The sequence below is a fragment of the Equus przewalskii genome, chromosome 4 (genome assembly GCF_037783145.1).
Source record: "Equus przewalskii isolate Varuska chromosome 4, EquPr2, whole genome shotgun sequence".
Taxonomy (NCBI): domain Eukaryota; kingdom Metazoa; phylum Chordata; class Mammalia; order Perissodactyla; family Equidae; genus Equus; species Equus przewalskii.
In genome coordinates, this window is record NC_091834.1 from 101,406,118 (window position 1) to 101,431,591 (window position 25,474).

Here is a 25,474-nt window from a genome sequence, read left to right on the forward strand (position 1 = left end):
CTACAGGCGGCCCAGTGTTTCGTTGGTTTGAATCCTGGGTGTGGACATGGCACTGCTCATCAGACCACGCTGAGGCAGGGTCCCACATTCCACAACTAGAAGGACCCACAACGAAGAACATACAACTATGTACTGGGGGGCTTTGGGGAGAAAAAGGAAAAAAAAAGTCTGTATCAGTACACAAAGTTTCTTTATTTTTAAAAATGTATGCGTAACATTCCATCATATGGATGTACCATAATTACTTTAAGCAAGACACTGGGCTTGTTTTTAGACCTTTTATTCCATTCTTAATCTGGCTGTTAATATGTTGCACCAGTACACAATGTTTCAACTGTAGTAGCTTTAAATATATTTTTATATGAGGCAGTTTGTTCCTACCTACCCCCAACCATTACAACTCTTAGTCCAAATTTTTCTAGCTACTCTCACTTGTTTATTTTTCCTTCTGAACTTTAGAATCACCTAATCTGGTTCTAAAAAGCTCTGTTGGATTTATTTCATTAAATTTGCAGATTATTTTAGAAAGAATTGATCCTTTAAGGTATTGTCTCCCTAACCCTGAACATGATATGCCTTTCCATTTGTTCAGATACTTTTTGTAGTCCTTAGTGATGTTTAAAGGTTTATTTTTTTCACGTAGGTTTTGTACATTTCTTGTTAAGCTTTTTCCATGATGTTTAATCTTTTTATTGCTAGTAAAATGCAACATTTCCTTCCTTTATATTTTCTAAATGGTGGTTGATTGCATATACATATGGAGGCTTTTGATGTCTATATATTAATATTAAACCCAGCCACCTTACTGAATTCTCTTATCACTTATAATGGTTTTTTCAGTTTATTATCTTGTGTCTCCCAGTTTTGCAATCAAATCATCACTGGTTCTAGAGTGCCTCTGGGTTAATACTGCAAATGGGCCAGCTCTAAGCCCATTATGCATGGACCCTCATGTAAAATACAGCTTTAAAATCATTTGTGGCTCTTTCCATGTCCTACTTTAACACGCTGTGTGACTGAATCTCAGTTTCCTCATCTGTATAATGGAGAAACCAATATCTTCATTTCTGAGGCATGGGAAGAATCAAGTAAGATTTAAAATAACTTTCATAAAGTGTAACAATGCATACTTTTGTGGCAGGAGTCCTAGTTTTAGCCCAAGCAGGAGGATTGGACCAGCCTGGAACTGATTTGCTTGGGGCCAGAGTAAAGGCACTAGAAGAAGATGGAAAAAGCTGAAACTACCCCTGGGAAGATGAATAGGGAGGACTGCCCAAAGCCTGATGATCCCCTCAGCCTAGGGCCTCAAACTGTCTGACTCTAGAGGTGGAAAGAAGCTCAAGGTAGCCTGGAGACAAGAGTTGGGCACTTTGGTGCCCAGGTGGAACCAACGTGGGAGAGAGAAGCATTCTCTGCTCAGCCTAGAAAATGTGGCCTCTTTGGCCCCTGGACAACTCAGCTTGGAGAGGTGGCAGAGTGTCCCAGCGGACAGGGCCACAGCCTTCCTCCTGAGTTATGGGCAAGACCTGTGGTTGTCACCTGGCAGTGCGAATTTGTCCCAGGAGACACCTTGAGCGGGTTTCCTGAAATACTGGGCGAGCCTTCAGGGCGGGAAGAGATCTCGATATCCGGATCATTATCGTTAGCATCGTGGTCCCTTTCTGTCTGCACGTGCGCAAGAGACCCCGGTCGCCCTCGGACAGACTCCGGCGGCGCAGAAAGCCAGGGTGAATGGGTCCTTCGGGATCCGTTAGCAGAGGAGGAAGACGAGGACACAGTCAGCCACGAACGCGTGCGCGTGCTTCCTCCGAGGCCACACCGGTAACTCCGCACTACGAAACGGCGCGAAAGAGTCCCCGTCACAGCCAGAACAGCGCGCGACTTCCGGCCGAGGAAGCGATGCGACTCCATTGCTTCCGGCCGCTGCCGCCTGCGCCTGCGCACTCGTGCCGGCCTTTGGCGGGAGGAAGGTACCAACTGCGGGGCGGGGGGGGCCTCCTCGGGCTCTCGCTCCCGGAAGTAGCCCTTTGCGCGTCCCGGAACCCAGAGCCCCCCCAGGCTCTGCTGGATCCGTGGCGTCTTCCGGGGGCTCCGGCGGCTTTGCGTGGGTGGGTGGGCGCGAGCGCCTGTGGTGGGCGCCGCGCTTGTCTCGGCAGCTTGGGTGGCTGGCTTTCGGCGGGCGGCCGGCCCCATCCCGGACCCCTGGCGTTAGGTAAGCTGGAGCGGGGGCGTTGTGGTCCCACTTCACAGACGTGGACGCTGAGGCTTGGGGAACGGGGGCGGCTTTCCGGACCTGCCCCGCCTCGCCCCGCCCATCGGACGGCGCAGGTGTCCCCCTCCTAGGCCAGCCTCCCCTTCCCAGTGCCCCGCACCTAAAACACGCCAGGTGAGGCCAGAATGTACTGGACAGCAGCTCGTATCCATCGCTCACTCTGTGTCAAGAGCTGCCCTTAAATATGCTGTAATATACGTGCATTAATTCACTTATTCCATGACAAGCTTGTGAGGTGGATGGTATTATCCCTGTGGTATAGACGAGGAAACCGAGGCTCACCAGCGCAAGATCTCAACTGGTGGGTGGCAGCCAGGATTTAAACCCACATAGATTGCCTCTGGACTGCCTGCTCTCAATCCTTATGCAAAGCAGCCTCGCAGAAAAGAGCAAAAGACTTTAAAACAGATCTCATTTTATGTTACTTTTGCATAATGTGCAATCTAATGATGCATGGTTATTGTTTAAAATCTCTCTCTTAGGGTTTGCAAGTAGCCAAATTTACTTTTGGAACAAAACCCAAAAATACATGGTTTGCTCTACTCTTTTCCTTCCACACGTTCCTCTCCTCTCATCCTGTTCCTCATTGCCTTTCCAGCTCCTCACAAGTGAGTGGGTCAGGAGATGAGAAGCCCAGGACTGGAGGGCGCAGCAAGTGCTCTGAAGTGCCCTGGGGAATAGAGGCTAGGTAGACACCCCCCTCTGCCCCAGTGCAGAGCTGAGAGAAGACAGGGCCAGTGGGATTGGACAGAGTGAAAACTCAGAGAAAGAGCCAGCAAAGCTATTGAGTGCCCAGGGCAACTGAGCTCTGCACGGGCCCGGGGGTGAAGCAGGCACAGGAGAAATAGAAGAGCGGCCTGGGCACGTGGGGGAGGGCCTGGTGAGAGTAGTTGGAAGAAAGTCCTCATCCGGGGAGCCAACACATAGGTGAGTGCTGAGGCACCCCCTGTCTCAGGCTCCCCCAGCAGCTTGCTGCCTCTGCCAATATATGGCTTCCCCTTGGGAACCTGTAGGCCCTTGGGCATAAACTGCCTCAGTTCCTTCTGCTGTCCACACCCGAGGACTCGCCTGCCCCCGCAGCCATCCTTCCTTCCTTCGCTCCGTCAGAAAGAAATAGATTCTTGTCTCCAAGGATAAGCCCACCCCGACCCGCGCCCTGAATCCCTTGCCCTCAGAAACTCCTGCCATCACTGCCCCTCTCTCCTGTATATTTGGCCTTAGTTTTCCCACTGCACATTTTCTCTGTTTGGAGACATAGCCAGGCCTTTTCCCTCCCATCCCAAAGCATGACTGTCCCTTCCCCACCCCACCTCGGACGTCGAAAGTACCTGCATTCCCCCCTTCTCATTGCACAGCTCCAGGCTCCACTGTCTTCAGTTACTGAAGTGACCTTTGACCCTCTCTCTCCTTTCTGGAAAGTCTTCCTTTGGCTTCCATAACATCACTTGAGGTTTGCTGTGTCTCTCTCCTTTGCCTGTCAGTCATATTTGAAATCTGCACAACCTCTCCTCCTCATGTTGTCAGTGTTGCCTGGACAACCACCTTTGCTCTCTTCTCCCTCTGGCATCTCCCCTCAGTTTCTACAGAGACTTTTTACGCTCACCTTTGTCTTCAGCTCGGACCTCTGTCCCTCTGATGCATGTGTCTGTCACATCTATTTCTGAAGGTTTGTTCTAGAAGAACCTCAAAATCAGTCTATCTCAAACCAAACTGTATTAGTGAATGGAATCCGTAGGGAGCCCCTCTGAATCCCTTCCTCCTCCTCCGCATCTCAGCTCAAGCATAATCCGCCTCCCGAATAGCTCTGCTGACTGCTAGTCCCTCTGCCATTACCTGCTCTGGCCTCCTCACCGCCTGCTTCCCAGCGCCGTGCCTGCCTTGTGCGGCCCTACTGTGGCGCCCTTTCAAGAGTCTGTCTTGTAGTTGTCCTCAAGTGTATGTCATCTGTTGTGAAAAGTGTCACAAGTAACTTCTTACTGATAATCAAAGTACTGGAGTTTGTGGATGATTTCCTTTTTAAATTTTATGTTTTAGATTCGTTTAGATACAGGCTTGGCCCTCCACAGTGTCACCCTCACTGGCATCCTTGTGCTTCAGAGGAAGAGAGAGGGGTGGCATTACTGTTGGTGCCATTGATAGCACAAGACCCCGGATCTACCCCAGAGTCTATCATGAGCAAAGGATCCTGAAGCAGTGGCCTAAGGTAAGCAACCCCTTACGAGACAGAACCTAAACTCCGATGTCAGAGACTCGATTCATCTCCAGGTCCGCCCGAGGCCCGGCCTCCACAGCACCGACACCACTTGCCTTGCTGTAGCGCCGTGAGCCCGTTTCCTTCCTGAGCCCCGAGCGCCAGCTGGGGTTATTCTCCTGCACTGGAATTTACAGTCTCCTATGTTCCTATCTTTAGGGTGCAGGGTTGGTCCTGGTAGATATTTAATGAATTGTTGTTGTATGGTGGAGTGGATTGAGAATATCTGCCGAATACAGACGTAGTGATGGGACAAGGCTAAGTGGGGAACAGAACAGGCTGGGGCCCTGGTGTAGACTAGGAGGTCCTCAGGTGAAGGCTCTGGGGCGTGACCCGGGCTGCAGTCCTGACACATAGGTTTTGCCTTTGTCCCCCATCGTCAGGGCTGGTTGGACACTGGCCTGATTTCAGTACCCTGTTCTGTGTCCCCAGGAGCCATGAAGCCTACAGACTGCTTCTGGAGCTCTGGAGCCAGCCTGGTCTCCCGCTGTGCCTCTGACCATCACGGTTCTGTCTCTTCTGTCATAAACAGGAGCTGAGGTAAGTCGCCTGCAGTTCTGACATCCTAGAGTGCTTCTGGGACCAGGACAGTGTCTCACATTTCATTTGCACCTTTATCCAGCCCCTGCACAGCGCCACCTCCCGTGCTTCAGATGTTTGACTTGGTGGTGGCTGACTGAGCTCTCTAGTGATGGGCTCCAGGTGACTGCCTCTCAGTCCTTCCGAGGCTCTTCCGGCTGGAAGGACCGCCTCAGCGTCACTGCGCCCCATCTCCTCCTTGGGCAGAGGCTCACTTCCGTTTCTGTTCTTCTCTCCGCGTATTTCTCTTGTGACTTCTTCATGTCTCTTTTCTTTTGAATTTGACCTAATCGCCAGGAAAATGAATCAGAGGAAAGGAGTTAAGGATTGTGCGTAGGTTTGGGGTCTGAGCGTCTGGGTGAACAGATGTTCCATTTACCGAGATTGAGTTGACTGTAGGAAGAGCGGGTGAGGGAAGCCTCAGAGAGGCTGGGCGGTGGTCAGTAGGTAAACATAGTCCCCGTCGGGGAGAAGACAAAGCTGTCCTGGGAGAGTGTAGAATGAGAAGAGGGCCTAGGAAGAAACCCTGGGAGACGTCATTGAGGGACAGGCAGAGGGAGAGGGACCAGAATGGAGACTGAAAAGGAGTTGCCGGTGAGAGGAAAACCAAGGAAATGTGGGCTCCCAGGGCGACGGGAAAACAGCCTTGCAAACGGAGGGCATGGGCAGGTGCAGAAAAGGCCATTGGAAGTGGTGCCAGTGGGGTTGCTGGGCGCCTTGGCAAGGAACCAGGGTCAGGGAGCAGTGGGAGCTGGAGCCAGAGAGGAGTGGGTTTCGAGAGGAATGGGAGGTGGGAAAGTGTAAACAGCTGTCCTCCCAGAGTTTCTCTGACTGAGAGAGGAGAGAGAAGGGGCACCAGGGGCCTGAGTCTTGGGCACTAGGTTCCACCTCATCTTGTGCCTTCTGCGGGAGGCTGACTCCTAGAGAAGGAATTTCCAAGGGTCTAAGCAGGGCCTCCAGCTTAGGTGGCCTCAGGCTGCATTACTTCCTGAACACTAAGTGGCATTCGGTTTATGGTGCCCTGTTGGGGCCGGTGCAGCCCAGGGGCGCAGGGTGCCGAGACCGACAGGCTCTGCTCGCTCCTGGCCTGTGTCTCTTCCAGGGCACCTGTCTAACTTCTTGGCGAAGTCAGTCCCCTCCCCGCGGTCTCGCAGCCCACGCTGTGTTCCTTCATGCCCTGCGTTGTGGCTCTGGTCTTAAATGCTGTGAATGTGACTCTTTTATTCACATCTGTGTCTCCTGCCAGCCTGGAGGCCTCGTGCATGCAGGGCCTTGTCTACTTCATGTGGTAGCCACAACACAGGAGAATTGGCAAGTGCCTACTAGGTTCCCAGTAAACAGTGAAAGAAAAAAGAGAAACATCAGTTAGTTTGGCAAAGAAGAGGGACACAGAAATCACTGGTGTGGTTCAGAGGGCTGTGTGGTTCCAGTGAGGGCTGGTTCATTTGGTCTGGAGGAGTCAGGCTTCGCCAAGGAGGTTGAGATCTTGAGAGTTTTGTCCTGGGGCTGATTTCATATTATCTTGCTATACCCTCCCTTCTCTGCTCTCCTCTCTGCTCTGGGCCTCGCCATCTCCCTGAGTGGTCCCCAGAGTTGAGTAGGGCAGCTGAGAGCCATTCTTTTCATCTTGCTTTGCAGCCTGGGCCCATCTTCTCCTTTCTCCAAGTTCCTAAGCATGTTGGAAGTAGAAAAAATCAGAAAGACTCCCAAGAGACATTCACCCTCAGGCCCAGTGGGGCAGGAGCCCCCTGTGTGTGCTGACACCCTCACGACCAGACTCAGGGGCCCCATTGCCACTGTGGCTTCCCCCTGTCCTGAATTGAAAACCAGGGCTACCAACACCTTTCGTGGACTTGCCTGGGGTGCCAGGGTGGGCCTGCCAGAAGCTGAGGTCAAACTTGAGTTTGTAGACATAGAAGAGAAGACTGGCAGTGGCCACAGGAAGAAGGTCAGACCCTCCGGCTCCCAAAAAGGGAGTGAGAAGGATCTGTTCTTGCAGAGGAAGAGACCCTCCCCCCTGCCCAGGGGCTCATTGGTCCCTTCATCTGACCAAGTCTTCCTGGAGGAGCAGGAGGAAGGTGCCCTGGACCTGTGTGTCTGCAGTGAGAAGAAAAGCTCCTGTTCCCTGGGGAGGCTTGATCTTCAGCCAGCTGCCTCCCGTGCAACGTGCCAGCCCAGCCGTGGGCCGAATAAGCCAAAGGGAGACTCTAGACTCTGTGGCCTTAAGTCTGTGCTTCAGCAGAAGCCCCTTGTGCAGCCCGAGAAGAAGGTGTCCAAGAAGAAGGCACATGGACAGAGAGAGGAGAGGGAGCCAGCAGGAAGGAAGTGGAGGGACCCGGTGCTCAGCTCTGTCCAGGCCCCTTCCACCCCGGCGCTGGTCCAGGCGGCCAGTCTGCACAGGTCAGAGGTAGGCCAGACTAGTGCGAATGAGGAGGCAAGGCAAGCTGACATCCTCATAGCCCTTCTGGCCAGAGAGGTACGGCGCCTCAAGAAGTGGAAGAAGAGGCGTTTGCTGCCTGGTGTCGGAGAGAAGGCGCCCTTGCTGAGCCTCCAGAAGCCACTCTGCTTGAAGAAGCTGGTCAGAACTATCAAAGCAGAGACCAAGGGCTGGGCTTCTCCCAGGTATTCCCAAAGCCCTCTGGACAGCACGGGTCAGAAGCCGACGTTGGATGTTAGACGGTTCTTTACCGTTGACTGCAAGAACATCTGCCGTGTCACCTGCACTCTGTGTCACACCAGCATCAGACAGGGCAGAAATAAGGGGCAGTCCCAAACCTCAGGCCTGGTCCGTCACCTGGTGAGTAAGCACGGGTTGGAGAGGGAAAGAAGGCCGACTGCAGCCAGCCCTGGGGGGAAGCAGGCAGGGGTCGGGGAGAATCAGAAGGACCTGCCCACAGGTGTCACTGGCCTGGTTCCTGAGGGATTCCTGTCACCAGGATGCGATCCAGATGCCTCACCTTTGGGAGACAGTGACAATGATGGGTGGCTGGCCCCGGGCAGGCCTGAGCAGCTGTTACTGGATCCACCATCCCTGCCTACTCCCACCAAAGACAAACCTGCTGCTCCCCCCATGGCAGTCAGGAAGGACAGAGGTGGCATATATGCCCCCAACCAGCCCCGAGCACAGGCCTGGAACCACAGCATCACGGAGTTGCTTTGCAGCCTGGCAGTGCCACTCTCCTTTGTTTCGTCCCTCCCCTTTAGAAGGTTTATGGCCCAGGTCGACCCTTGCTACCATCTGCCACCTCGAGCCTTCTTCTCTGATAAAGCCTTGCCTCTGCTCCACGAGGCGATGGGCGAGCAGGTGTGTCAGGAGATGCAGTGGGCCCAGGGCAGCCGCCTCCACCTCACTGTGTCTGTGGCAGCCCAGGATTCGGTCATAGACTATGTGGCCATCACTGCCCACTGGGGGGTGATACAGCCGCACGCAGTGTCGGGGAGCCTGAGGAAGCGAGCCCTGCTCTGGGTCCGAGGCCTGCCCCTGGAGAGTGCTCCAGAGGACAGGCAGCAGGAGCTGCGGGAGCAGGTCAGCCTGTGGCTCAGCCGTGGCTCCCTGCAGCCAGGCTTCCTGGTCTCCAGTGGCTGTCTCAGCCTGGAGCAGGCAGTGAGGTTGGAGGGCTACACCCACGTTCCTTGCTTTGCCCACTGCCTTGACTCCCTGGTGAGGAACTTTCTGTTTCATCATCATAGCATCCAGATCATCCTGGGCACAGCCAGGGCCATCTACAGCCATTTCCAAGGCTCTGCAGAGGCCCGGCAGCTCCTCACCCAGCTGCAGCGGCAGTGTGGCCTCCCGGCTCACCAGCCCTTTGGGGAGCTCTCAGACCACTGGGTCTCCACCTACTGCTTGATGGAGTGGCTGGTGGAGCAGCAGCAGCCACTGCAAGAGTATGAGGAGAAACACCAACTGGGGAAGGCTGAGACGGCCCTGTCAGCTATGTTCTGGGGCCTGACGGACAGTCTGGTTAAGCTCCTGCAGCCCTTCCAGGTGGTGTTCCGGGAAGCGAGCACGGCACAGGCGTGTTTAAGCCAGGTGCTGCCCCAACTGCGCTACCTGCATATCTTCCTGGAGCAGGTGCACCGGCACTTTGAGGAGCAGAGTGGCAGGGAGATGGGTGCAGCCATCCGGCTGGCTGAGGGCTTGGCCCTACAGCTCTCCACAGACTGCCAGCTCAATGAGCTCTTCCACCGCGAGGAGTTCGTGCTGGCGACCCTCCTGGACCCCCGCTTTAAGGGGAAGATTGAGGCCATCCTGCCCGTGGGTGCCGACATTGACCACTGGAAGCAAGTTCTCGTGTACAAAGTGAAGGAGATTATGGTGTCTGAATGCTCCTTGCCTCCCTCCCCATCCCTGCAGAGCCCCAAGGCTATGCCTGTGGATGCCACCTTGACTGGCAGAATAGCCCAGAGCCCTGGGGCTGAGGGGAAGGGCCAGAAGGAGCCTGTGCAGAGAGGCGGCAGCTCTGGGTCTTTGCTGCTGGGCCAAAGGGACAAGAGCTTGCTGGAGCAGCTGGAAAGTGTAGGGCTGCTATCGTCCAAGAGGAACGGAGCCTCGCTCGTCACCGAGAACCACCTGGCCAGCGTCATCGTCAAGAAGTATCTGCGTGAGAACGAGACAGTTGGCACCCAGGAGGACCCCCTGGTTTACTGGGAGAAGAGGCGGGAGGTCTGGCCAGCTCTGGCAAGACTGGCCACCATCTATCTGTCCTGCCCCGCCACAGGCACCTTCTCTGGAAGTATCTTTGCCTCCCTGAACAGCCCTGCCATCCTGGAGCACAGCTCCCCTCTCCCAGTAGAGACGGTTGAGCATCTCCTCTTCTTGAAGAGCAACCTGGAGAATTTCCCCAACTACACTCCCCCGCCCCTTATCTTCCCCAGTGGAGACTTGGCCAAGGAGGAGCAGGCCAGTGCGTCTGATGTCATGGTCTAATGCCCTCAGTCTGCCTGTGGGACTCGGCAGTAGATAAAAGGAGAGAGCAGAGGGTTGCATCCTAGGCTATTAGACGGGGGCGGGCAGAATCTTAAATCTATTTGGAAAGAATGGGGATAGTTTCTCAGTTCTTGACAGGTTGCCGTTTCTTTTTCAGGGAGATGTCATTTTCCATCCACCTTTTGCTCAATTTATCTCTAGTGGTATGTGCATAGAAAAGGTTTACTCGGTTCCTAAGTGACTGTGAGTGTACTGTGTAGTTCTATAAATGGTAATGCTCTCAGGGCCTGCCCCTGGGCTGAGTGGTTAAAGTTCGACACACTCCACTTTGTGGCCCGGCGTTCGTGGGTTCGGATCCTGGGTGTGGGCCTGCTCCACTTATCAGCCATGCTGTGGAGGCCTCCCACATACAAAATAGAGATTTTGTACAGATGTTAGCTTGGGGCTGATCTTCCTCAAGCAAAAAAACCCCAAGAGGATTAGCAACAGATGTTAACTCAAGGCGAATCTTCCTCTCTCACACACACAAAAAATGGTAATGCTCCTTTGAAATATTGGTGGGCATTAAGGGCCCTGCCTGCAACTTGTCCATGTGTGTCAAGGGGTCCCTGCCCTGAGGAGGTCTGCTTCTCAAACAGTGGCCGGGACAAGGCAGGGTGAGGGTGCTGGCAGGCAGGGTCTGTGCTCGGCCTCCTAGAGCCTGGGTGAGCCGTGGAAGCTCTTTCAGGACTTGCTTGCACTGTAGAAAGGAAGAAACCCTAAGGGAGAGTAGCCGCTGTGCGAGGGAAGTGTGTGTGCACTCGTGCACATGCGCACACACCAGTCTTCTGAGGGTCTGGACTTCCCCGTGGATCCCAGAGTGGCCGGAGGACCCTGACTGATGGACTGCCCAGCCAGCGAGGGAGACGGGGTCGATGCGAGCTGGGACACAGTCCTCAGATGTCGTTCTTACCAATAGTTCGTTTCCAGACTACTGGAATCCTTGGAGTTCCTTCCTTTCTATGGTGAAAGCAGGCTCAGAGCGTCCCTGGCTTCCCCCGGCTCCAGGGGGCCAAGTATTTATCCCACCTACAGTGCCCACACCTCCCCTGTCCATGGCCACTTTTAAAGGGCAAGTCGCCTACCTGGAAGGGAGACAGGATGTGTATCAGACCCACTAGTAATCCAGAGGTCCTTCAGGGCAGAGTGCAGGACCTGAGGGCGCGGGATCAGGGACTGTGGGTCGGGTGGGAGAAGGGGAAGGAGAAGGGGAGTGTTTGGGGCGGGCCCGCCACACTCCTCAGACATGAGTCTCTCCCGAGGTGCCAGGACACTAGGGGAGGTGACTGACAGGCAGGCAGGTAGAGGCAGGGCAAGGCACGCAAGCCTAACTTGGACTTGGGCCCTGGCCATAGGTGTGAGCCTAGAGGCCTGTCCCCTTGCCTCCCCTTGAGGGGTTGTCAGTCCTGTGGCACTATGACCGGTTCACTACAGGACATTTGGAAGTTACTGAGAATGTAAGGACACAGGAAAAATTAGCCATAATCCTTCCACTTAGCCTCTGTTAATAGTTTGACGTATTTTTTCTACCTCGAGATCACTCTCTCTCTGCTGTTCAGTGTGCTGTGTTTTCATTTTAACAGTGTAATAATAACTGCATGTTCTTAAATAAAGCTTTGTAGAGATCCTTTGTAATGGTTGCAGTAGCATGATTTGAGTGAGAGTCTGGCCCCCGAATTGCTCGGATGCTGTCTTTCCGCCGCTGTGGGGAAGGGATGTGTTCATGGGAGGTGAGGCTTGTCTGGGGGAGCGGCGGTACTGCGAGCTCTCTACGTCCAAACTCTCAGCAAGTGCATTTGGGTGGTAAGGTCAGGACAGCCCTGGACCTCTTCCTGCCTCCTGTCCTTAAATGGTACATGGGGCTCAAACTGTAATGAGGATCACCTGAGAGCATCTTAAAAAACACGGTGTCCTGTACCTCCCTCCTAAGTTCTGATTCACCAGGTTGGGTGGGGGGCACCCTAGGGGCGCCCTGCTGGTCTATGCTGCCATCCCTTGAGCTGTTAGAAGAGGCACTGTCCCCTTGCTGTCAGGGTCACTGAACTGGCTCTCCAGTGGTCATGGAGACGGGAAGCCCTGGAATGGAGAGGCAGCAGGGTGGGGAGCATGTGAGGAAGATGGAGAGGAGTGAAAGGAAGAGGTTGAGCTAGACGCTTGATGGTCACAAGCAGTGGTTTCCAACCAGGGGCACTTTTGTCCCCCAGGGGACATTTGGCAATGTCTGGAGACACTTTTGGTTGTCACAGCTTGTAGGGGATCGCTACTATCCTCTTGTGGGTAGAAAACAGGGATGTTGCTAAAAATCCTACGATGTGCAGGACAGTCCCCATGACAAAGACTGTCCGATCTCCACTGGCAGTGGTGGCTGTGTTGAAGAAGCCTGTTCTAGATTGGGGATGGGAGAGAATGGGGCAGAGGAAGGGTCCCTAGTTCTCTAAAGCGGCCAGGTGACAGTCCACCATAGGCTGCTCTGGGTTGAACCATTTATTTCTAGACTTAGCCCTGCCTGCCCTGGCTGACTCATGGACTTCATTTTCTGGCTCATTTCCTGCATAGGTACACTGAGACTCGGAAAGCCTAGCTGAACAAGGAAAGATGGGCCTCCTTAGGAGATCTGAGTGTCAGCTACGTCTTAGTCATGGTCTCATCCACATAACCAAGTCCTTTTCACAGACTCACGTGTTGGGCCAAGGCCTCTGTTCGCCCATTTCCGTAGCAGGACCAGGCTGACTCCTGTTTTTCAGAGAGGAGTGTTAAAGTGGTTGGATGTAGATGAGCCATCCTCCCATTGTGCAGGGCCTGCTGTCTGCTGCCTGCCTGTGCATTAGTTGGGTTTGCAGAGGTGGGTGGGCACCACTTGGTCCTTGGTTTTGCCCAGACCTGCCTGTTGAGGTTTGTAGATTTGAGGTAAGACGGGAGGGAGCAGAGCAGAGGTCCCTGACGCACAGGAGAATCAGTCTTTCCTGCAGTCCTGCATCTCCCAGCTGGAGGCTGGAGCCCAAGTGCTGCAGGCATGGAAGGCCTGACTTCAGGTTAATGTGATCTTTCTGCTCCACTTTCCTCTTGTGCAAAAAGCGTTCCTCCCATCTCTGACGTGGGGAAAGCACACAGTTGTCCCATCTCCCTGTCTGCCCGCTCCCCTCCTTCTTTCCCTCCCTTCGCAGCCACCATCTCCATCTAAACGGTCACTGACCTACTTCCTCACGGTGTCACTCCTGAACCCTCCTGGTCCGGCTCTGGCCTCACGGTGGCCTGAGACTACCCTACCTGGTGGCTGTGTCTCGTCTGAATGCAGGGTGGGTATTTAACCATGTTGTTCAAGGAGAGACTCCTTGAAAGCCCCACATTTTCTTCCTCCCTCTGACTGCTCATCAGTGCTCTTCATTCAGCCTCATAAATGGTGGTGGTGTCCCTATTTCAGCCCTTGACTTCTCCTTGCCACTGTACACCAGAGGTTCCTGACCACTTTCACCCCCAAAATAGTGTGTGACTGAGGAGGATGTGCATATTCCTGAAGAGAGGCCTACAGATGCTTATAGAGGTTTGTGTCCCCAAAAATGCTGGCCCGGGGTGCTGCACGCTCTTGCTGGGCACCTCCCTGCAGCTAATGCCCAGATCCCTTCAGCCTAGAGCTTCACCGCCCCCTAAGTCCAATGCCACACAGTCACCTCACACTGGACAGATTCTTGCCCCCAAGCCTGTCCTGTCTACGTCCCACATGTTTGAGAAGGGAGCCCCTGCATCCAGTCACATGGCCAGATCCTTGAAGTTGGTCCAGACTCTCCTCCCTACTTTCTGTGACTCAGTGCCCTCAGTGTGATCCTTGTCTCTCGAAGGCTTTTATGGCAGCTTTCCAGTGCCCAGTGCCCCTCGTGCACCCCCACTCTGTGGGCCTGAGAGCTTAACCAGATGCAGAGGTGATTGCGTCACTTGCTGCTCACAAACTCCAGCAGATCCCATTTGAATAGAGTAAATCAGACTTCTTAGTAGATGCCTCTGCACTTTTGGAAAGAAATGAGGTAGAAATGAGGAACGAGCTGGAAGGCTGCAGCTAGAGGAGAGCTAAGTAAAGATATGGGGTCCCCCTGTTCAGAGGTGGTGTGGAGGAGGATGGAGAGGGGGTCAGATCTGTTAGCAGCTTCCCTGAGTCTGGTGGGGGGTGTGGGAGGATCCTGGCTTGGTTTCCCTGGAGAGCGGGAAATCAAAAGTGGTGTTGATTATGTAAACACACACTTGGGACTCTGGAGGCCCAGGGCTGTAAACAGCAGGAGTGAATGGGCTCTTGGTTCCTTGCAGGCGTCACCCCGCCTGGCCTGGGCCTGGCCAGTGTCTACAGGCTTGGGAAGCTGCCACTTGGAGCAAAGGTCCCTTCTTGTTTTCCTCTCTGCCGAAACCTTGAACCCTCTGTGGGCAGCTGCGCCTGCGTCCCCTCCTCCAGGCCTCCTCCCTCGTGCTCCACAGTCCTGCCCTAGCGCCTGGGTCTGTACTGTCCCACAGCCACTGGTGACTGGAAAGGCCCCTCCCTCCCCTGCCATTCTGGAGCCAACATAGGTGCCACCCTGCCCCTCCCTCCAGGACAGCTGCCTTGACTGCCTGGCATCCCGCTGGCCCTCTTTGGAAATGTCCTGTTTGCAAGGAGGACTGTGCTGCCTGGCAGTGACTGATGCTGTTCTGCTGGTACTAGAGTGAAGAGCTAGTTTTGGTGGGTGGGGGCGGGGGGCAGGAGCAGTGGTCTGGGGACTGGCAGTGTGGCCACTTCCCCCTGGCCTTCACTGTCCCCTCTCTCCCTCAACCTCAGTTTCCTTGTCTAAGACTGAAGGCTGAGCCTTCAGGCCTACAGCGGCAAGCAGAGGTCACAAGTTGGCCCTTGGAATTTGGAAACCATTTTGAATTAATTGCTGCCATTACAGATTGAGTCAAGGACACTTGGAGTGACTGAAGCAAGGGGCCAGGCTCTCCTTTATGTTTGCATGTGCATGGCTCTCCAAGGAAGGAAACAAAAGAGAGTGGTGATGGGGGTGACCTATTATCCATTCAAAAATAAACTGAAGTATTTAAAAAGAAATACCTCAAAATTAGTAAGGATAGATCCTGAGCGGTTACCCAGAAAGGAAAATAATGAGATTTTGTCCCCCAGTGCAGATTTGGAAAATGGGAAGAATTGGTGACACTGGGCCTGAATTCCATCCAGCACGGGCCTAACCGCCAGAGCCAAGTCGGGGACTCCCTGTGGGTGAGGGCCTGTGCCTGGCGACCTCACTCAGACAGGCTCTTTGCCCTCTGGCGCCTTGGACCTGGGTCCTCAGGTCTTGCCACACCGTCTGGGTTTCTGGCCCTGAAAGTAGAGGCTGGGTGGTACTCGGTGCTGTCACCTGCTACAGGGGCTCAGGAGAGAGAGGCCTGCTTACTGTTTAATTGTCTCTCTTTAGGGACCTACTGGCCCTTGAGTGGGGGTGTCGGAAACAGGCCTCAGGCACTGGCCCAAGCAGAGTCGATGGTGCCTTCTTTGGGGTGAGCAGCCCCCAGTGGTACCCGCATCCCTGTGACGCAAGTGCCAGGGCCCAGGCCGCCTCGACCGACTTCATCTCATGGAGCCTCAGGGAGAGAAGCCAGGAGAGGCTGACAGGGTGCGTGTCACGCCCCAGCTGCTCAAGGCCCGCTCAGGTGAGTTTGCGCTGGAGTCCATCCTGCTGCTGAAGCTGCGAGGCCTGGGGCTGGCGGATCTGGGCTGCCTGGGAGAGTGCCTGGGCCTCGAGTGGCTGGACCTGTCAGGCAATGAGCTCACCCAGCTGGGCCCACTGGCCTCCTTGCACCAGCTCACCGTGCTCAATGTCGCCAACAATCGGCTGACAGGGCTGGAGCCGCTGGCCGCCTGTGAGAACCTGCAGAGTCTCAATGCCGCAGGCAACCTCCTGGCCAGCCCTGGCCAGCTGCAGTGTCTGGCCGGACTGCGGGGCCTCGAGTACCTGCGGCTCCGCGACCCTTTGGCCCGGCTCAGCAACCCGCTCTGCGCCAGCCCCTCCTACTGGGCTGTGGTCCGAGAGCTGCTGCCGGGCCTGAAGGTCATCGACGGGGAGCGTGTGACTGGGCGTGGCAGTGAGTTCTACCAGCTGTGCCGGGACCTGGATAGCTCCTTGCACCCCAGCTCCAGTCCAGGCCCCAGAGCCACGGAGGCCCAGCCCTGGGTCGAGCCAGGGTACTGGGAGTCCTGGCCTACCCGGAGCAGCTCCATCCTGGAGGAAGCCTGCCGGCAGTTCCAGGACACACTGCAGGAGTGCCACGACCTGGACCGCCAGGCCAACGACAGCCTGGCTCAGGCCCAGCAGGCGCTCAGCCCTGCAGTCACCACCTCATCCTTCGTCTTTTGAATGTGCCCTATGGCCATGGCCAGGGGCAGCCTGGCATGTGGCTGTGGGGTCAGCATATTGTGGCCTAGCTGCCCACATGTCCCCTCCTACCTGTGCACTAGTCTTCACAGTTTCATCATGCTGGTCACTGGCCCTGCAAACTGGGCTTTTCCTGAATCCTTGTTCTTAAGAGCAACCCCCTTCCTTCCACTCCTACCTCAAGGAACATCCACACCCACCCCCTACGTACTTCAGGGACGCACCTCCTGAGTGGCCTGTAGCGGGTATAAGGCTCCTCCATGAGCAGCTGGCGTAGTGTGAGGCTGTCCTGTCACCTACACTGGGCACCTGGGAGGAGGCCCGGTGCTGAGCCCGTGTCCTGGCTGCTTGCCCCTGAGATTTAGTGGAAGAATGTTGCTTCTGCCTAAGGCTAAAGGTGAGAAAGGCAGGGATGGCGTGCCTCCTGTCCCAGCTGGTCCTGGGAGAGGACATGGGCAGAGCCTGGAAGCCGGCTTTTACCCATCTTCAAACTTTGCCTGTCCAAATGACCCTCTGCTGTGGTCCCCTACTCCTGTGCCTCCCTGGAGCCTTCGCAGCCCATTCTCAGCACGCTAAGCTAATTCCTATTAAATACTTCTGTTTCACTTCGCCTCACTGCCTGTCATTTCACATGGGTGTGCTTGGCTTTGCCAGGCATGAGCTCCGAAAGCAAGATGGGGTCCCTGTCACCTCTGGTCTCTCCTGCAGGAAGGAGGAGGTGCACACAAGAGGTCCCCTGCCCACTGCTTTCTGGGCGCAGACAGGTAGCATCCTGCACCCCCTTGGGCGTTACTTCCTCACTGTAAGACTGGGGCATCCCAGCCTTTCTTCCAGGACGGGAGAAGCTGACGGGAGGGGATGCAAGGGGAGGAGAGAACACAGCTGGGGGAGCAGTTTTATTAGCTCTGGATAATGGGATTGTCCTCCTTGGGCACAGGGAAAGGAGGGCAGTCTTTCACTGGTTACCTCCCACAGCTGTCTGGGAAGCCGGATGAAATTCTAGGGGAAAGGAAAAAAAAACAAAATCTGGATGTGAGGGAGGCTGTTTTGGTCCCAGCTGGGCTCTCTTCCCAGGCTCCGAATCCCTCCCCTCCCTGCCTCCCGCAGCCTGGCATCAGCCCACCCTTCCATCCCATACCCCACCCCAGGGCTGTCCTGCTCCCCTCTGTCCTCCCTCCCTCATGGCCTCCTACCAGTCAGGCCTCAGCTGGGGGGCAGGGCCTTGGAGAAGGCAAATTGTCCCGGGAAGTAGTAGCTGTGGGGGTCCTCGCCAGCCTGCTCCACCTTGCTGCACTGGGCCTCCTGGCGCTGCTCAAGCTCCTGCCAGCACCAGCAGCTGCTCAGGCCTGAGGCAAGCAGCACTTGGGGGGGGGCCCCCAGGAGGGTGCCCTGGGGGGAGTGCTGGGGTCCTCCGCCCGTGCCCGCCCACCTCCACATCACTTAGGGAATAGCTGGACCAGGCCCAGAGCCCCTCCTCACCTCCTCTTCACCCTCCTCTCCCCTCCTCACCCCCCTCCCCTCCTCACCCCCCTCTCCCCTCCTCACCCCTCTCCCCTCATCCCCCTCCCCTCCTCACCCCCCTCTCCCCTCCTCACCCTCCTCTCCCCTCCTCACCCCCTCCCCTCCTCACCCCCCTCTCCCCTCCTCATCCCCCTCCTCCCCTCCTCACCCTCCTCACCCCCCTCTCCCCTCCTCACCCCTCTTCCCTCCTCATCCCCCTCCTCCCCTCCTCACCCCCCTCCTCCACTCCTCACCCCCTCCACTCCTCACCCCTCTCCCCTCCTCATCCCCCTCCTCACCCCCTCCCCTCCTCACCCCCTCCCCTCCTCACCCCCCTCTCCCCTCATCACCCCTCTCCCCTCCTCATCCCCCTCCTCCACTCCTCACCCCCTCCACTCCTCACCCTCCTCTCCCCTCCTCACCCTCTCTTCACCTTCTTCCCCCTCCTCTCCCCTCCTCCCCTCCTCACTCCTCCATCCAGGCTTCTGCCTCTGACCTCTCCCACAGGCCCAGCTTCTATCCATCTTACCAGCCCCCTCCCTAACCTCTCCTCTTCCTCCTCTGCCCACTCTTACCAGCTGAGCCTGTGTCTCTATGGGGCAGTGGACCATCCGGCCCAGGACTTTATTCTCAGAGTCCAGCTTGATGCAGGCCAGGCATTTCCGCTTCCTCTGGGGAGGGAGGCATAGGGTCAGGAGAGGGGAGGGTGGAAGCTGGAGGCCGCCTGCGGTGGGGATCGTGGCCCCTGGCAGGCTCTAGAGCGGAGGGGCAGGCAGATGCAGGCAAGCTGGTGTCAGGTGCAGCCCACCCTCGGACTGGGAAATTTTAGAAGTGAACCATCCTGCAATTTCCAAACTGTGCAACTTTGTGCGTGTGTGAGTGTGTGTCTGTGTAGGCAGGACTCCTCCCCCAGATGGGTCCACCCTGCCTTACTTCCACCAGAGCCACTCTGCTAGATGCTAAATCACCTATTATATTGATTTGCATTTTCTTGTAAGATTTGATTTGACCCCAAGGGTCCTGTCATAAAGTCTGGAAAACCACAGTGTAATCCAGGCCCTCCTTTACCAGATGGAGGGAACTGGGGCCTCCAAAGAACCTACAGAGCCACAGGGCTGGTGCTGGGCAGAGCCGGGACTGGAGTCCAGATCTGATGGTTGCACTCCCAGCCTCAGGGTCTCCCTCATGGCAGCGATTTTGTCCCCAAGGTGGCTCATTATAGTCCACCTCTGTTATCAGTCAGCCCAGGCTGGGCCGTCTCCACTTGAAGACTCTCAGAAAATGGGGAATTCACCAGGCTTGGGGTGAGGGCCAAACTAACCTCACACCATGGGCTTCTCCCACCAGTGACCTGAAGCCTGAGAGAGGAACTCAGATGGAAGGTGGACCCACTCTGAAGAACAAACGTCCTCGGAGGGCTAGCCCAACCCTGCCCCCTCCGGCCTGTCCAGGCCCCCAGCCCACCACCAACCATCACAACCCTCACAACCACAGGCTCTGACTGAGCCAGCTCAACTTCTGGGGTGGCTGCTCCACAGTGGGGTCTCTGACCTCAGGGCTTCTCACTGGGTCTCCTACTAAACCCCAGTTGTATACACTCACATGGGCACGTGCCCATCACACACAGGGGCCTTCACTCACCCCATGGGGCTTGACTCGGCACTCAGCTTTCTTCCAGTCCTTCTTCTGGCAGCTCGTCTGCTGGAGTTTAAATTCCAGCCTCACAAAGGTCCCCGCCAGGAAGGGCTGCCGACAGACAGACAGACAGAGGAAGGCCAGCAGCCAGCTGAGTGGACAGGGCAGTTCCTGGATGTGATCTGCCCCTCGTCCCCACAGTGAAACAGCACATCTGAGGAGGTGGCTGGGGTGGTGGTCTTTCTCCGGAGAGCTTGGTGCTCCCAGAGTCCAAGCACTGTTGCACTGGCTTCCTGGGACTGTGCTGGTGTCCTGGGGTGTGGCCCTACCCCCTCCCCTCCCTGGGCCGTGCTGCTAACCGTGTCCGTGGCACTGTCCACACTGGTCTCCCGGAAGGCCCACTGCACACGCGGGTGCTTGTGGAACTCCTCCAGGGCCACCTGCAGGCTCCGGTGCTGGGCCGCCGTGAGCTCCGCCCTGCCCAGGCGTGCTGTGCCCAGCCACAGGGCCAGTGGGATCAGCAGCCGCCACATGGCTTCACCTCAGTCACCCTGCAAAGGGTGTGTGCGATCCTCAGGTCTTTGTGCCTGCCAGCGGAGGCCCCCACTCCCTGGCCCTGAGGCTGAGGGGGGTGCACACTGGGCTGAGCCCTGGGGGGAGGCGGAGGGGCGGGCTTTGGCCCTTTGCTGAGATTCCCTGGAATCTCCCTGGTCCTTCCGCTCTGCCCCACCCTGCCCCCCACCGCTCTCTGGGGAGGTGCTGAGTCCTTCCGTCCTCAACAGCCTGGGAAGCTGTCCTGTGGCCACTGCAGCCTTTCCCCCCTTTTCTGGCCCACTCTCTCTCCCCTTGTGACTCTGACCCCCTCTCCTGCCCGCTGCCCCCAGAGCCTCTGCTTCCCCCCACCTACGCCTCTCCCGGTGGCTTCCCCCTCCCCACTCTGTCAGTGGTTCCTGGGGTCCCAGCCCCTGGCCCTCACCCCCCTGCCCCCCAGGCTAACTTGGGGAGAGGGAGGAGTGGGGCAGAGGAGGGACAGGAGGCTGAATTTTTTGGGGAGGACGTAAACACGTGGGAGGGGCCCACAGACGGGTCAGAATGAACCGCTGGGGAACAAGGCGGGTGGGGGTTGCTTAACCCTCCCTGCCTAGGGCTGCCCGTCCAAATCGGGGTCTCCCCTAGACCCCATACCTTGCTTTCTTTTTCAGGCAGACTCTCCCTCCCTTGACTTTTTTTCTGGGGCCTTCCCTACCACCCCTCCCAGCCCTTCTGATCGGATCCCCTAATCCATAATTGGGTTGCCTGAGGGGTGGACCCTCCCCAGGACTCTGTCTTTACCGGTAGTCTTAGGACCAGAAAGCCACAGATGTGGAAACTGAGGCCCCCTCAGTGAAGACACCAGGGTGTTGCCTTAGCAAGGTCTCCCGGACAAGGTGACCAATTTCGCCCTTTGCCCGACGCCCCCCCTCCTGTCCTCACCTCCTTTCCGGAGCCTTGGGGTCTCTCCGACACTCCCCGCGGCTGACTCTGGGCCAGGCGCTCAGCCTCTTCCCGGTCCCCCGCCCGCGCACCGCCCCTCCCTCGCGCGGGTCGGCCTCCATCTCCTCCCACTCCCACCTCCTGGGCCCCTCCAGCTCCCGGCACGGCTAAGGCTCCTCCCCACCCGGTCAGGACCGGCCTCCGGGCGGCTGCCCTCCAGCGCCTTCCCTCCCCATCCCACCCGCCTGCCTGCCCCCCTCGGTCCAGCCGCCTGACCCTGACCCTGACCCTGGTGGGGCCGCCCTTCCCTCCTCCCGCTGGCCGAGGAGCCCAAGCTTTCGGCGAACGGCGACCGCGGGCCTCATCTCCTCGGGACATGGGATTGCCCTCTCCACCACTCTGTCTCCAGGTAGGGCTGCCTTATTCTTAGGCCCTTCCACGGTCACCAGTCCCCGGCGTCCCCAGGACAGTCGTTTCAGGAAATTCTTCCCAGAAATACAGATATCCTCAAATCAGATGAGATCTTGAGGAGTCCGCCTCCCAAACCCCAAAGCTGCACTGAGAAGGAAGGCGTCTCCTTTAGAGAGGATGTCTTGTCCGACACCTTCTGTCACCAGCAAACATGGCCATTTCTCTGGTTCCAGGCCCTATGCTAATGACCCAAAGTAGAGGATCTCATTTAACTTCCCAAAGCCCTGGCACTTCTGCTTCCTCTCTGCAAGGTGGGGACCAGAAACCCTGCCATAAGGGGTTGTTGTGAGGATTGAAGGAGGAGATTGATGGAAAGTGACTGATGGCCCAAGGTTTTCTTCCCTTCCCTGCTCACCTCTGCCAGCATTCTCCACTGGAGCTGAGAACTTTGCAATGTGCTTTAGGGGCACGGGAGAGATCCGTGGCTTCAGTTAGCTAGTTCTGGTGCCTGGAATCCCATCGTCAGCATTTCATTCCCACCTGTGAGCTGTCGACTACCGTTAAGCAGAGAGGAGAGACAGGATCGTGGTTCTCTAGGAGCTCTAGGTGGGGTTACATGCAGACACAGAAGACAGTTCCCAGCCCAGGGCCCCATCCTGGGGGAATGTCCTGGGCATGGGTGACCAGAGAAAACTCCCGGGACAAGGTAGGACTTGAGCCGAGGAAAGCAGGCAGGTCCTCCTGCCTTCTGTGGTGGCGGGCCGGGGCTGCATCAGGCCTGCCTGAGGGAGGGGGGCTGGAGCAGGATGCTGGCAGTTGGCAAGGAAGGAGACCCTGGGGCTATATGCAAATACGTCATAGGTCACATGCCAGACAGAATCCCCTTTGGGGGAAGGAAAGGTGAGGTGGGCACTTAGAGAGGTGGGTGGCCCTCTGGCAGGCAGTCACAGGTGGGGGTATGTCCCGGCCACTTAGTGCACAATTGCGAGCTTAGCTCCAGGGGACATGTTCCAGCCCAGGGGAGCAGCACCAGGGCTGAGCCATTTGATGATGGTCAGTGATCCTCCTGGGCATCACCCAGTGATCCTCCTGGGCATCACCTCCATTGGGAGGTGGAGATTCACATATCTGAGGGGTTCCAAACTGATTTCAAAGTTCCAGTAACTGAGCCGAGTACCAAGATGTTTTCCTTTAATATTCACAACCACAGGGACAAAAACTCGTTTATGGTTTTTAGAAGAACTGATGTGACCTTGAAGAAAAAGCATATCAGTTTCAAACCACGCCTGTTCAAGTTAAGTCAATTCACTAGCTCTTGTGTTAACTCAGTATAATTAACACAAATTCAAAACCAAATTTATCAATATCAACAAAGTAGTCTTCAAATTTTTCTTGTAATTTTTATAGCCAATTTACATAAGGCTATTACAATGAAAATCCTTTACATATTGATTTGTATGAGAAAAGTGTGTAAAATTCTAACTATTGCTCATTATTATTAAAAGATTTAATTTGAGATTCTTATATTTGTCTGGCTGGGTCACAGATGAACTTTTCCTTTCCTTAGAGCTTCAAATTTACCTTGATAAATGTGATATTGGTGAGAAAACTTAACACTTTTTTAAATCTTTCATTATTGAATATTTGGTTAGCATTTTTCTGTTTCAAGAAAATCATGGCGTTAACAGTACGGTAAATCTTGGTAAAACCCTTCCATGACTCGACCAACGTGCACTGGCAAAGAAAAGATTATTAAATTCATTGTCTTCTGCTACTTTCAACAGTCCCATAACCTGGTAATGTTTCATAGCACTTGCACTTAAACACTGAACAATTTTAACAACTGTGTGCATGACACTTGCATAGAGTCTGTTCAGAAAAGTGAGCACAGATATTTTCAGTGTGCATCAGACAGTGGGATGAAGCAACACAGGAAACATTAGTCTCTTGTTTTAAATCTCCAGTCCCTCAATCACACTAACCACATGTCAGATGCTCATTATGAATCATGGGTACCATATCTGTTCATAAATGCATGGAATATTTCCAGAAGGAAAAACAAGAAACTTGTAACAGTGGTTGCCTCTGAGGAGAGGAACTGCCTTGCTGGGGCAACAGGAGAGAGGAAAACAGTGTACCTTTGGTGCTTTCAAAATTTCATACCTTGTGGATAATTTGTCTATTAAAATATAAAAATTGGGGGGGGCCAGCCTGGTGGTGCAGCAATTAAGTTCGCACATTACACTTCGGTGGCCCGGGGTTTGCTGGTTCAGATCCGGGTGCGGACATGGCACCGCTTGGCATGCCATGCTGTGGCAGGTGTCCTACGTATAAAGTAGAGGAAGATGGGCACGGATGTTAGCTCAGGGCTAATTTTCCTCAGCAAAAAGAGGAGGATTGACAGCAGTTAGCTCAAGGCTAATCTTCCTCAAAAAAAAAAAAAAGTATTATATATATATAAATAATTTTAAAAACTCTTAAAGTCACAAGACAAATAGCATTTTTGAAAGCTCACTCTGGCAGTTGTGTGGTGAGTGAGTGAGAGGAGACAGGTCTGGGTGCAGGACGACCTGGGGAGGAGACAATTGCCGTTGTCCGGGTGAAAGATGAATGTGGCTGGGACAAAATGGGGGCAGGGAAGATGGAGAAAAGTAGAAGCTAACAGAAATATCGAGGAGATACAAGCAGCAGGGTGTGGGGATAGGTGGAACGTGGGCATGATGGAGACGGGTAGCAGGAGTGAATTCCAGGTTTCTGACTTGCACAACCTTGGGGATGGTGGTGGCCCTCAGGGAGAGGGGGACACGGGAGGGGGAGGCCCTGAGGAGAGACATGTGAGTGTTTGTGGGACGTGTGAGTGGAGATGTTGAGTGAGCAGGGCTCATGGAGAGCCCTGGCTGCAGATGGGAAATTCTGCATCCTCTGCGTGGAGGTGGAAGTCAGAGCAGAGAGATTCGGACGGGAGCAGGGACTAGCCTGCCCAGGTGGTAGGAGATCAGGTGTCACAGGAGCCTGAAAAGGAGGTTCTGAGGAGGAGGCTCAGCCGGCACTGAGTGCTCAGAGGCCCAGTAAGCTGACCACTGAAACCACAGGACTGAATGCATCCAGGGACCTTAGCCCGAGCTGTCTCAGTGGGGGGTGGGTGCAGAAGCAACACTGAAGGTGTGGAGAAGACCAGAGAGGGAGGCAACCGAGCTGAAAGCGTGGTCAACACTTCCGAGACATTTGGCTGTGAGGGGAAGGAGAAAGAAGGTAACAGCTGGAGGGGCTGGGGAGAGCCTGGGTCAAGAGAGGGTGTGATTTGTTTTATTTTAATTAGATAAAAGAGGAGTAATCAATAGCGCAAGGTTTCTGAGATGGGAGGGAATGGAATCAGACAGGAACTGGGGAGATTGGAGGGGACAGCAGCAAAAGGTGGGGCTAGATGCGGGTAGGCATGTGCCACCCAGCCCCAGAGGACCCCTTGCCAGGCCCGGGCCCAGAGCCCTCCCAGGCAGGACATCTGCAGTGGGGCGGGGACTCTGCCTTCCACAGGATGCTCCTTCCTGTGTGTCCTTCCTCCCTCCCTCCCTTCCTTCCTTTCTTTTTGCATCGGGGAAGTGTCTTTCCTTTGGTTCATTTATTGAAAACAAATTTCAGAATATAAAGAGGGATGCACAAGGAATTCTGTCTCATGGATTGCCCTAGAATTGACTGCATGCCTTAGTTTCCATGTTTCTGAGATGGAAACTTAGCTCTTTGTGACTAAGAACATGCCCAGGGTCTGTTTGCAGGAATGGCAGGGTGGTCCTGAAAAGAGTTTGAAAAGTAATATCTTCTGATGCTAAATCCTGATGTTCAGCTTTTAATCACAACATGTGATTCTTATATCTTTCATTAACTTGATTGTTGAAAAAGACATTAATAATAAAACTAGAAATTACAAAAAATCATACCACTTGGCAATAAAAATAACCAAAATACCTCTTTTAATAATTCTTGGGTCAAAGAGGAAGAAA

General features: G+C 55.1%; 2 protein-coding genes across 15 annotated transcripts in view; one reads left to right on the top strand and one right to left on the bottom strand.

Moving 5' to 3' along the window:
* Positions 1-1,925: 1,925 nt before the first annotated feature.
* The window catches only part of LRRC61 (leucine rich repeat containing 61), a 32,063-nt gene continuing 8,514 nt past the window's right edge, over positions 1,926-25,474 (top strand). For 7 of the 14 annotated variants that reach the window (XR_011539317.1, XR_011539318.1, XR_011539319.1 and 4 more), the window contains exons 1-4: positions 1,926-2,212; positions 4,307-4,475; positions 4,956-5,063; positions 15,501-15,735. Coding sequence is in view for 7 of the 14 variants with exons in the window: in XM_070616720.1 (XP_070472821.1) it covers positions 6,778-10,032 (3,255 nt within the window). In the remaining 7 variants the exon portion in view is untranslated. Of the gene's footprint in view, positions 2,213-3,627; positions 3,723-4,306; positions 4,476-4,955; positions 5,064-6,740; positions 11,707-15,500; positions 17,063-25,474 lie in introns of those variants that run through there. The other 7 variants (XM_070616723.1, XM_070616724.1, XM_070616722.1 and 4 more) reach the window with 7 other exon arrangements.
* On the bottom strand, positions 17,341-21,312 carry RARRES2 (retinoic acid receptor responder 2). The gene is made up of 6 exons (XM_070616734.1): positions 21,066-21,312; positions 19,952-20,143; positions 19,599-19,703; positions 18,533-18,628; positions 17,651-17,777; positions 17,341-17,456 (listed from the first exon to the last, which is right to left on the bottom strand). The coding sequence occupies exons 2-5, from the start codon at positions 20,123-20,125 to the stop codon at positions 17,661-17,663; spliced, it is 492 nt and encodes a 163-aa protein (XP_070472835.1). The 5' UTR covers positions 20,126-20,143; positions 21,066-21,312; the 3' UTR covers positions 17,341-17,456; positions 17,651-17,660.